Source organism: Schistocerca nitens, chromosome 2, assembly GCF_023898315.1.
Source record: "Schistocerca nitens isolate TAMUIC-IGC-003100 chromosome 2, iqSchNite1.1, whole genome shotgun sequence".
Classification (NCBI taxonomy): Eukaryota; Metazoa; Arthropoda; class Insecta; order Orthoptera; family Acrididae; genus Schistocerca; species Schistocerca nitens.
In genome coordinates this window covers 763525216-763538642 of record NC_064615.1, presented here as the reverse complement: position 1 = coordinate 763538642, position 13427 = coordinate 763525216, and the positions used below count along the sequence as shown (strand labels likewise).

The window sequence follows — 13427 nt, the reverse complement described above, 5'->3', positions numbered from 1 at the left end:
AAAAACGCATTACTACGCGTAACATGGTGCACGAAAGCGCTGGCATTCAAAACAGCTTCCTGGTGTCTCGGAATGGATTAAAACTGGCCCCGTGTAGTTTTCAAGGAAATTTTGTTCCCTTATTCCTGCAAAATAATGGAAAGTTCAGGTAACAATGTTGGAGGCAGATACCGATCACTCACCCTTCGCTCCTTAGTAGACAACAAAGGCTCAATAACATGCCAGGGGAGATGCGACATTTCATCCTGGTGCTCACAAAACCAGTCCTGGACGATGCGAGTAGTGCGAACAGGGGGCCCTGTCCTCTTCGAGCACAGCACCACCACTGGGGAGCAAACGTTGTACCATGGGATGGATCTGATCAGCCAAATGGACACGCAATCCTTGGCAACAAGGCGACCTCGCCGAGCACCCGCGGAATACCATGCATGGCTGCCCATATCATCTCCAAACGCCCGCTGTGTTTCAGTTTTGGCACGTAAACTCGGTTCGAAGAACGAAATAGCGTGAAATAACACTCGTACCAGCAAAAGACTTTCTTCCACTGCTGTATGGCTTCGTCTCTACTTTTTCCTGCTACGGGCATTTGAATCACTGATGAGGGCTTTTGTAATGTCAGCTCGTCCTGCAACTACGCGTTTATGTAACTACCTTCATGTTGTTTTGGTGTTGACATGTTTCGCGAGTGTGACCTTCAGTTATGCAGTGATTATATCAGCTGTCGTCCACTATTTTTCGTCACAATATTTTCAACGACAGTTTGTCACGATTACTCATCACTTACTTTCGTCCGCATTGTGACTTAGCAGATGGTGTTTTTCAACTTCCCTTGTATGGGATATAAAGCTTCTATACGGTGGTCCTTCAAACGCCAAACACTTCGGTTACTTGGTTACGGAAGCACCCGCAATACGAGAACCATTAATTTGCCCACCTTCGAAACATTACGTCTGACGTAATGGTTCAAATGGCTCTGAGCACTATGGGACTTTGAGGTCATCAGTCGCCTAGAACTTAGAACTAATTTAACCTAACTAACCTAAGGACATCACACACATCCATGCCCGAGGCAGGATTCGAACCTGCGACCATAGCGGTCGCGCGGTTCCATACTGAAGCGCCTAGAACCGCTCGGTCACTCCGGCCGGCCTGACGTAATGCACTGTAACCTATGCTCAATACTGTTCTGATCATGGTTGACATTTGCAACGTATTAAGGGCATGGTGCCGTTCGTAGTCAAATACAACAGCGTAACCTGCAGGCTTGGCTAGCACCTGCCTTTATGTTCAAACACGCATTTCTTACTATGTTTCCATATTTTTGTCCAACCCCTAAAGGCTAAATGTCTCACAGCAGCGCTGCATCGCTCGGTAGTATAAAAAAGCATTCTATCACCAACCACTTCGAAATATACCCAACACAATCTGCCCTTCAGCGCATAGAATTTTTAAAAGGATCACATACGATAATAACCAGTATAAGAACCGAAAAAATTGTATCCACGTGGGGCCATCGAATCATGGCGTTCACTGACCATTTTCCACAAGTACTTTTAGTGCCTTTGGTGTTGACATTGCAGTTTACATCATTTACTGGAGCTTCTCACATCACAACAACGAAGAACTCGTTCGCTCTATTGTGTTGACTGGACACTGGAGTGGCTCAGTTTTATTTAGACATGAGAAGAAGTTCCTCTTGTTTGCAGTTAATTGGTGTATATAGTACTTTGGGTGAGTGTTTAGAGCTGAGAAGTGATTGTTCTGCTGCTTGATGACATGGAAATGTCTCGACAGTTGATGGAGTGACGTCTACTGGTACAGTTCGTTACAAATCATTGAAGATCATGTCTGAAATATTAGTGTATTTATCAAATCTTTCAACATCAATAGCCCCTGTGAGTTGTTTACCAGTAACCGTTCGTTAAAAGTGTACGTTTTCAAATGGGTAAGTTTGGTGAGCCATATCTAGACCTTTTTGTATAGACATACTATCTGCTACGCTTGACGAGTTTCTTCTACTCCTCTCCCTTCGCTCGCTGCTCATATGAGTCGTCATCTGACTAAATTCTTCACACGAGTTGTACGTGTACAATGGACAAGAAAGAAGTACACACTATACGTACGAGCTTATTGATTTCGAGCTGTTTCTGGCCCTGCAACACTAGTTCGATGTCTTGTTTCAACAGAACAAAGCATCTTTAATGGAATATAGTATGCTCTTCCTGATGTATGACTACTGCCATATCCAGCAAGATGTTCGAAAATCTCTCTCACTAAAAACGTAGGGGACACCTCTGGAAACAAAACTGTGTAAAGTAAACTTTCAGTATTTTGTCCTTGCAGCTTAACTGTTTCCCTCAATGTCCCTGTTCACCATTATCTGTAGTTAGTCTTTAAATTCCTAAATTTATATTTATTACAATACCCTCAAATTTATTAATTAACTCATTTACATTGTAATTAACATAAAATGTTAGTGCATCCTCCATAATCACTTACAAGAGAAAATTGCCAGGTATAAATAAAAGATCTTGATGAAACTGGTAGATATGCAGAGGATTTAAAATAATACAGTTCTTATGTTTTCGTTTTTGCCCAAGTTCACTTTTAAGGGGTAAAACACACCCCAAAAGGTAACTTGGTGCATTAGTTTAACAGGGAGTATGTTTGAAACCATGATACAAAGAGAAAATGTTAAAATGTAGCTAACGTTATTGACAAATGTATAATCAACTCTGTAATATTTTCAAATTTTTGGAAAAACCCCACTGCCATTAATTAACTCTGAACAATGAAGGCCTTAGTTACAACATAATTAAAAGAAGCATTCACACCATATCCACCTATGTGTAATAAAGCTGTACACAATGTGCTATCACACTATTTTCAACATACCTAATTAAAATATTTCAGCATTCATTAATATTCTAATTATTTGTTTTAATTATTATTGTTTTATGTTTTAAATCATTATTTTACTCTTTAGATTCATATTATTTTTAGTTTAGAATTCAGATTCCCAAATTTCGATAGTTTAAAATTACGAGTGACTTATTATTTTAATGATATTCCGAAAATAAAGGATTAAAAGATAATGCCTTTTTATACCATGCACATAAAATGAATAAAATTCCTTTGCATCATACACATGACAGAGAACACAAGGTAAAACAAAATTCAGCTGGATTCTCAAATTTTGTCAGTGAGAACATACCATTTTGAGAGTCATGCACAATGTTGGAAAAACTTTGTGAGAATATTTTCACAGAGAGCACTGTTCAATGGTTATGATGTTAATCTCCACATGAGGAACAATATGATCAAGCTGCAGTCATTAGCACATAAACAATTCTCTTTGTCTGGCTTTTCCAGTGTAGTGAAATATGCCTGGTAAAATTCAGAATATTTAGAGTATTACTGACCACAATTTGAGAAACCTGCTGAATTTTGGTTTAAATTGTGTTGTCTATTGTGTCTATTGTGAGATGAAATTTCGTTTATTTTTATGTACATGGTGCAAAAAAAAACAACTTTAAACCATTTCTTTGTAGACAATCATTATTGTAATGATTTTGTACCACATTCATTCATTACTTGTTATTCTCCATTAGAAAAATATATATACAAGGAATGCTGATCTAAAAAACAAAAATATCAAGAGTGTTAAATACAAAATAACAATTTAAATCATAAAACAAATTTAAGTATATCAAACAATTATAATAAAAATGAATATTGATATATTTTAACAAGGTATGTTTAAAGTTTGCCAAAATCACATCATGTATTGCTCACAGATAGGCTTTTCGTCTACGGCGTAATTCTGGTGTTACTTTAAATTACCGTTTACGCACCTTCAACTGGACGACAGCATACAGCGCAAACTAAATCGGTGATTTGGTTGATATTCTATCGACATACAAAGTTTGGTACCGATCGTAATGTCTGACATCTGGAGGTTTGGGTGTCAGCGCTGCTAGTCACAGCCTTTGAAAAATAGTAAGGAGAGGCACGAAGACAATGGAAAAATAGATGACGAGATATAACTTGGACTTTTTATGGATACCAAACCATACCACAATAGCTTTTGATAGACAGACCATCCATTTAACAACAGCTGATTCAAAGGGATTCTCAGAAACAGAACCAGTCGGAGGTCTGATCTTGTACTGTGATTGAATACATTGGTAAAATGTCTACAAGTTCTTTACTCGTATTAAATGAATGTGGCGCCCCAGTGTCCAGCTAGAAATTTCTTTAAAACCCTGTTTCCTCCAACACAACGTAAATAGATGCATTACACAAAGTTGACTTGCGTTGTATTCAGTTGTGGAAGTTCTCCTTTCATCTGTTCAGTACGATTGCGAATATGAATCTGTTAGAGACGTAAATAATATAGGGTGTAAGGGGTATAGGTGCAGACGTTTCTATCGATGACTAATAACGGTGTACTGGACAACATTATGCCAGCATTTCCATCACTTGCAGACTAATAATTGTAGCTGCTACAAGTCGCATATTTTTAGGTTTGTTATTACCTACAAGTATCTGTGGCAAGAGCTAGCCATTAGTGGTTGTTGATTGTTTTCCCTGGGCAGCAGGTCCGATGAAGAGTGGATCCGAGGACGCAAAATGGTTAGTCACTGACATTCATATTCCACCTACTGCTGCAGTTACGACCATACAGAAAGCATCAGGTCGTAAAGTTTGTGACGTGTTTGTGCAAAGACTGTTCGAGAAAAAACACCAACACACTTACATGTGCACGTATTAAGGTTCCACATATTAAAATATCTGCACTTATATCTGTTACATCCTGCATATTCGTAGCATGTTGTAAATATAAATATCATAGCACGTAAATAGTCCCTCAACAGAATTAATTGTGAGTCCAGTTTGCTTGAGATTACCCACACTATTCGGAAACGCTGTGCACATAGACAGATTTATCATAGCATGTCAAATTATTGTGTAGTTTTTCTTGTACTCTCTGTTTTCTGTTGTACTTAGTACAAATTCTACTTAGTACAGGTGTAATCAGAAAAGAAATAAAATGTATGAAGTTCAAATGTACACTAAACCTGAATAAAGGACTCGCCATCTGCCATGTAGATGACCTTCTGCAAATGTGTATTAAAGTATATATGGGGTACGGTAAGCGTGTGTGATTTTCTGTATTTTTGTTTCCATCTAATGTTGTCAGTAGATTGTGTCCTCACTTCTACCTTCATTAAATTCCGTTTTCTTCTATAATGTACCTCAAAAGATTAACTCCTCTGCACATTTGTGCCCATACTCCAGCACAGCGAATCCTCCAATTTAATGTAAGGACAATAAGTTTTATGTATGTAATCACTAATTACTTCGGTTTTGCTTTCTGTTACAGCTTCGTACATTCACGTCTGCAAGAGGAATGATCCTAATATCAATAATTGCGTCAAGAAGTCTGTGGAACAAATTCGACCCTATTTAGTAAGAGGTGAGTCCATGATGTATATGTGACATTGGTGTATTATAAGGATAAGAGTGCACAAATGCATACTTCAAAAATCCACGAAGATCAGTCAGTGACTAAAATCTTTGAATTTGCTGCTCCTTTGATTCACAATAACATAGACTGAAATTTACACGACACATAATCACAATCGTGGAGAAAAATTGTTCCGAATTTAAAATACACACTTTAAAAGCTATGAGCACTTGCTAATGTTCGTTACTACGAAACACATCTCTTCTATTGAACAAGTGCTCATAACTCTTAAGATATGCACTTTAGCGCCCATGTTTACTGCACATTATTTCCTTGTTTTGGTCCGTACTATCCGTTCCTAAAATATGGAAAACAAGGAGCTGTGTTTGTTTCCAAGCATAGAAGATAAACAAAATACCTATAGCCCTCAAGGTATGTATTTTGGAGCACGTGTTTACTACATTTTTTTCTTGTTTTGGTGTGAGGAATCTGTCCTCAAAGTCCGTAAAGGGAATTCAGTTAAACCCTGTATAAAGTCTGTGACGATGTACTTTGGTTTTAATTCAGTGTGCTGGCGCGTGCCTAATATACTATCAGTACAATTGATGTCTGCAGTGAGTGTTCGGTCGCCCTCAGTTTGCCAGCTAACGGCGTTCGCCTTGCATCTTCGGTATAGGTACAGGCCCAGTATCTGCCTCTAGTAACATTCACTGGATCAACTAAAATTCTTTGGCTTTTCACGAATGTGAATCGGGGTTTCACTGTCAGCGTTCATGGATTCTGTCGTGATCCATCCCCTAATATGTACGACAATGCTGGTCATTCCTCAAACGCTGCAATCCTGCCCTTTGATGAAGTGACGCGAATATATTTTCAACCTAGTGTCAACCCCGTGTCCTTACTTGGATATAATTTGATGAATGGTTCGTTTTAACAGACAATACAGGGTCCAATCACATTAAAGTGACCACCGCCTATTTTCGCCGTGAGTGCACTCATTGTCGTCCTGTGGACGTGGAGCGATTTACCTGAAGTCTGAAAGGGCATGATCATTGGCATTCGGGCAAAGGGTGGAAGCATTTGCGAAACGGCAACGTTTGTAATCCGTTCGTGTACCGCTGTGGTTAAAGTACACCGTGCATGGCAAAATGGCGCTGCCAAAACAGATGAGGCAACAGTGTGTACCACGGACCGTAGATGACGGGGGTGAATGACGGCTGCGGAGATGTGTACGGGCGAATAGACGTGCAACTGTTGAGCAACTGACCGCCCATATGAACCAATGAGCTACCAACAGTGACTCCTCAACGACCGTTCGGCGACGTTTTTGCGTATGGGCCTCTGCAGCAGGCACCTGGTTCACGCTCCCGAGTTGACTGCTGTTTATCAGCGACGAAGGCTGGAAACTGCACGCCAGTACCGCAACTGCACGTCCACTGAGTGTCGACAAATGGCCTTTGTCGATTAATCACGTTTTATATTCCACCTAACACTTGGTTCAAGAATCATAAAACACGGTTGCATACATGGAAGAAGCCTGGAGATACTAAAAGGTATCAGATAGATTATATAGTGATAAGACAGAGATTTAGGAACCAGGTTTTAAATTGTAAGACATTTCCAGGGGCAGATGTGGACTCTGACCACAATCTATTGGTTATGAACTATAGATTAAAACTGAAGAAAATGCAAAAGGATGGGAATTTAAGGAGATGGGACCTGGAAAAACTGAAAGAACCAGAGGTTGTACAGAGATTCAGGTAGAGCATCAGGGAACAATTGACACTAATGGGGGAAAGAAATACAGTAGAAGAAGAATGAGTAGCTTTGAGGGATGAAGTAGTGAAGGCAGTAGAGGATAAAGTAGGTAAAAAGACGAGGGCTGCTAGAAATCCTTGGGTAACAGAAGAAATATTGAACTTAATTGATGAAAGGAGAAAATATAAAAATGCAGTAAATGAAGCAGACAAAAAGGAATACAAATGTCTCAAAAATGAGATCGACAGGAAGTGCAAAATGCTAAGCAGGGATGGCTAGAGGACAAATGTAAGGATGTAGAGGCTTGTCTCACCAGGGGTAAGATAGATACTGCCTACAGGAAAATTAAAGAGACCTTTGGAGAAAATAGAACCACTTGTATGAATATCAAGAGCTCAGATGGAAACCCAGTCTAAGCAAAGAAGGGAAATCAGAAAGGTGGAAGGAGTACATAAACGGTCTATACAAGGGCGATGTACTTCAGGACAATATTATGGAAATGGAAGAGGATGTAGATGAAGATGAAATGGGAGATACAATACTGCGTGAAGAGTTTCACAGAGCACTGAAAGACCTGAGTCGAAACAAGGCCCCGGGAGTAGACAACATTCCATTAGAACTACTGACAGCCTTGGGAGAGCCAGTCCTGACAAAACTCTACCATCTGGTGAGCAAGATATATGAGACAGGCGAAATACCGACTTCAAGAAGAATATAATAATTCCAATCCCAAAGAAAGCAGGTATTGACAGATGTGAAAATTACCGACCTATCAGTTTAATAAGTCACTGCTGCAAAATACTAACGCGAATTCTTTACAGACGAATGGAAAAACTAGTAGAAGCCGACCTCGGGGAAGATCAGTTTGGATTCCGTAGAAATATTGGAACACGTGAGGCAATACTGACCCTACGACTTATCTTGGAATCTAGATTAAGGAAAGGCAAACCTACGTTTCTAGCATTTGTAGATTTAGAGAAAGCTTTTGACAATGTTGACTGGAATACTCTCCTCCAAATTCTGAAGGTGGCAGGGGTAAAATATAGGGAGCGAATGGCTATTTACAATTTGTACAGAAACCAGATGGCAGTTATAAGAGTCGAGGGGCATGAAAGGGAAGCAGTGGTTGGGAAGGGAGTGAGACAGGGTTGTAGCCTCTCCCCGATGTTATTCAATCTGTATATTGAGCAAGCAGTGAAGGAAGACAAAAGAAAAATTCGGAGTAGGTATTAAAATCCATGGAGATGAAATAAAAACTTTGAGGTTTGCCGATGACATTGTAATTCTGTCAGAGACAGCAAAGGACTTGGAAGAGCAGTTGAACGGAATAGATAGTGTCTTGAAAGGAGGATGAACATCAACAAAAGCAAAACGAGGATAATGGAATGTAGTCGAATTAAGTCGGGTGATGCTGAGGGAATTAGATTAGGAAAAGAGACACATAAAGTAGTAAAGGAGTTTTGCTATTTGGGGAGCAAAATAACTGATGATGGTCGAAATAGAGAGAATATAAAATGTAGACTGGCAATGGCGAGGAAAGCGTTTCTGAAGAAGAGAAATTTGTTAACATCGAGTATAGATTTAAGTGTCAGGAAGTCGTTTCTGAAAGTATTTGTATGGAGTGTAGCCATGTATGGAAGTGAAACATGGACGATAAATAGTTTGGAGAAGAAGAGAATAGAAGCTTTTGAAATGTGGTGTTACAGAAGAAGCTGAAGATTAGATGGGTAGATCACATAACTAATGAGGAGGTATTGAATAGGATTGGGGAGAAGAGAAATTTGTGGCACTACTTGACTAGAAGAAGGGATCGGTTGGTAGAACATGTTCTGAGGCATCAAGGGATCACCAATTTAGTAGTGGAGGGCAGCGTGGAGGGTAAAAATCGTAGAGGGAGATCAAGAGATGAATACACCAAGCAGATTCAGAAGGATGTAGACTGCAGTAGGTACTGGGAGATGAAGAAGCTTGCACAGGATGGAGTAGCATGGAGAGCTGCATCAAACCAGTCTAAGGACTGAAGACCACAACAACAACAACAACATATTCCACCAGACAGATGGCCATTGACGTGTAAGGCGTGTAACGTCTGAAAGCCAATACAAAAACCGGAGGAGGGACACAATGGTCTGGGGAATGTTTTTGTGGCGTTACCTGAGTGCTCTCATCCTTCTGTAAGGCACAGTGGATCGAAACAAGTGTGGATCTATTCTTGTTCACTATCTCCACAGCTACGTGCAGTTATTTATTCCTTCAAAGTTTACCAGGATGAATTTATGACACTCCGATGGCCACCGTACTCCATGCATTAAAATGCTATCGAGACTCGGTTGACAACCTCCAATCAGGCTATTCGCGCCGTAAATCCTCAAACGAGAAACGTAATGCAGCTGGCCACGGCACTGGAGTCTGCGTGGCTCCACATTCCTTTTCGACACGTTCCGGAACCTCACTGACTCTGTTCCTACACGTCTGTGCTGAAAGAGATGGTTATTCGGTTATTCAGACTTTTGACAGGTGCTCACATTAATGTGACAGGACATTTTACAGTGTGTCTGGTTTATGTTGGGTAAGTGCGGAGCGCTTGTAATTATGGTTACTGATATGAGACAAATATTTAAATTTAAACTAGCTTCAGTCCACACTCACAGATGTCAGTACTTTTGTAATAGTGCGAATATAGTTAGGGCCATTTTGGAACTTTCCCCTTGAAAAGTATTACTGTTTACATGAAACATCGTACAGGACTATTACTGTTTGTAATGGTGCACACGCATCTATTAACGTTAAATATTGTAGCTAGTTAAACTTTAGCATAACTTCTTTAGTAACTTCCTACACACATCTTTATTCGTGAGTTCAGTATCTGATATTCATTCTTTCATCTCATTTCCACTTCGTACTTATCATAGACATTCATCTCACCTTTAATATTCGCAAGTAGTGAATATAATTCAGTTCCAGTCGAGTTGATGCCTACCTCCAATCACGGCGCAGCCATCTAGCTCACTCGACTCACAATCGACTTGTAAACGCATGCGCGCTTAGTTTTAGAAAGTCGTATTGTCAGCACGACAGTGAGTCTCCCAAATAACTTGACGCCAGGCAAATACGGTACGCTTCCAACTGGGCTGCTTCGCTTCTCACAGATCTCCACCACTAAAGCACTCCTTCACAAACTCCAACCATGAATGGAATGGAAGAAAAACCGTAACGTTTGGGGCAATAAAAGAAATAGTCTCTTTAAGGCATCTCACAATGATTCGAAAAATAGACAGTGTGTTCGGAAATTTCCGTTACATACTTCTAGGACTTGTAGACTGGAGTGAGTAAATAATATTTGGAGCAGGTACCCATGTCAGGAAACGTACCGCTTTCCTTCTACGACGGTTTCAATTAAGATGTTTAACTCGTCGACTTCTGCTTGAGGAACTGAATTAGGCGTGACGCAGCACAATTATTAGGTAATAATTCGAAAGTAAACTTAAATAAACATCCATTTATCACTTAACCACATTCCTTTCAACTAACAAAAAAGTGGTTCCAATGGCACAAAGCACTATGGGACTTAACATCTGAGGTCATCAGTCCCCTAGATTTAGAACTACTTAAACCTAACTAACCTAAGGACATCAAACACATCCATGCACGAGGCAGGATTCGAATCTGCGACAGTAGCAGCAGTGCGCTTCCGTACTGAAGCGCCTAGAACTGATCTGCCATAGCGGTCGGCTCAATTAACACTTAAACATTACATGTTTACATTATTGCGAAACAAAAAAGAACCCAGCGTACTGTATCTACAGAGTCGTATAGATGAATTACAACAGCGGCTCGAAGTAGCGACAACCAGCGTTGTTACGAAACATTCTGGTACATACTCCCCATCCCACCTGGCGTTTCTTCAGTTTCCAGTGCAGCGGATCCTATTGCATATCAAGATAGGCACCTCTGAGACTTTTCACTTTCCGTCAGTAGATGTGGACGCTTTACACATCTGAACTGAAACCGTCATAGACCGGAAACGGTACGTTTATGGACATAGGTTCTTATTCCGAATAACAGCCTGTAGATGTGAATGTGTGTGCATGCATTACCAAGAGACATAACGTCTCGACGGGACAAAGCACACGTTCAGTTGGGACAAGAATGTAGTGTAAAATCTGCCGTTTTCTTTTCAAATAAACTGTTACTGCAATTACCTTTATCTAAGAAAACTACGGAAAATGTAAATGAAGATGTTCAGACGGCAATGTACAAGTACACCATCATTCTTCCGAATTCTGGCCGGAGCCTCAGCAACTGCACTATCTCACTCGGCAGGTGCTCCAAAACACACTTTGATCTGCAAACGTTTTCGGTGAAGTCTGGACGTTCCGAAACAGTGCCCAGTGTTTGGAGGCCATCCTCAGCACAGCCGGGCAGCTCTGTACGCCAGACACGGTACGGTCGAGTTGTGTGTGGGCCGACCTCGTCGGATGCCGCAACTGCCGACGGCAGCGTGCATACGAATCGCTATGTTACCTCACGACCCCTCCTCTAAGGTCGTCGTTTGTCCTGGTACAGACACCTCCAAGGAATTTTCAAGGTTATATATATATATAAACTTTTATGTATGACTACACTTACGTGACACAAGTAATGAGATACCGTATAATATCGTGTCGGAGCTTCTTTACCAGGCTTTCGTACACGAACTGACCTCTCGATTATCCCCCACAAATGTTCTATTGGGTTCATGTTGGGCGATATGGGTGGCCAAATCATTAGTTAGAATTGTCAAACTGGTGACATGGCGCATAGTCATCCATAAAAATTCCATCCTTGGAACATGAAACCCATGAAAGGCTGCAAATGGTCTTCAGGTAGCCGAACATAACGATTTCCAGTCAATGATCGGTTCAGTTGGACCAGAGGACCCAGTCCATTCCATGTAAACACAGTCCAGACCATTGGGGATCCGCTACCAGGTTGCACAGTGCATTGTTGGCAAGTTGGGTCCATGGCCAGGTGAAATCTGCACCACGCTCGAACCCTACCATCAGCTCTCTTCCATTGAAATCGGGAAGCATCTAACCAGGTCACGGTTTCCCAGCTGCGTAGGGCCTAACCGATATGGTCACGAGCCCAGGCGCTGCATGTGATGTCATGCTGTTAACAAAGGCATTGGCGTCGTTCATCAGCTGCCATAGCCCATTAACGCCAAATTTCACAGCATAATCCTACATGTACGTTCACCGTACATCCTACATTGATTTCTGCTGTTATTTCACGCAGTGTTGCTTGTCTGTTAGCACTTACAGCTCTACGCTCAAGCCGCTGCTTTCGGTCGTTTAGTGAAGACTGTCGGCCACTGCGTTGTCCGCGGTGAGAGATGTTGTCTCTGATTTGGTATTCTCGGCGCACTCTTGACGTTGTGGATCTCGGAATGTCGAATTCCCTAACGATTTTTGAAATACAATGCCCTGTATTTAGCTCCAACTACCATTCCGCTTTCGAAATCTGTTAATTCCCGTCGTGCGACCTCAATTCATCAGTCACCTGGAAACAACTGACAGCTCCGCCAATGCACTGCCCATTCATGACTTGTATACGCGATACTACCGCCACCAGTACAAGTGCATATCGCTATGCCATAATTTTTGTCACCTCGACTTAAATGACTAAATTTATTTTTGTTTTACATTTATTATCATGTTAATAAGGCGGAGTCAGATTCACTTTACGCACTCCACTTCAGTATCGAGCAGAAACAGATCTCTTCTTGCGACATGTTCACGACTAATAGGCTCTACAATAGCATTTAAGATGTCAACGCTTAATTACGACACAAGTCCTCCTCTGACCAAGAGAGAGTTTACTATAGATGGGAGTACAGACAACGCAACATTGAATTAGACATAATGTCTAATATATGTGGATTTTTCTTGGTGGCATCGAAGATCCAAACAATAATTTCTTGTCAGACTTTTCTAAGGAATAATATTCAGCTAATTTATCAGAGTGGCTGAACATGTGAAAAACGTAGTACTGCACACTGATGTCTCTCAAAAATACGCTGGAAATATTGGGTGTTGTTGTTGCTTTCCCAAACACTATGGATGGCTGAAATGTACAAGAACAATCTGCGGCAGATTTGTGAATTTACAAGTCCTTAGAGCGCTTTTTCACGTTAGTAACGTGAAGCCAAATTCAATTA

At 40.8% G+C, this 13427-nt stretch overlaps 1 protein-coding gene across 1 annotated transcript in view; it reads left to right on the top strand.

Moving 5' to 3' along the window:
- The window catches only part of LOC126236998 (protein takeout-like), a 59715-nt gene that overhangs the window by 23130 nt on the left and 23158 nt on the right, over positions 1–13427 (top strand). The window contains exon 2 of the mRNA XM_049946723.1: positions 5387–5479. Coding sequence (XP_049802680.1) covers positions 5387–5479 — 93 coding nt within the window. The remainder of the gene's footprint in view (positions 1–5386; positions 5480–13427) is intronic.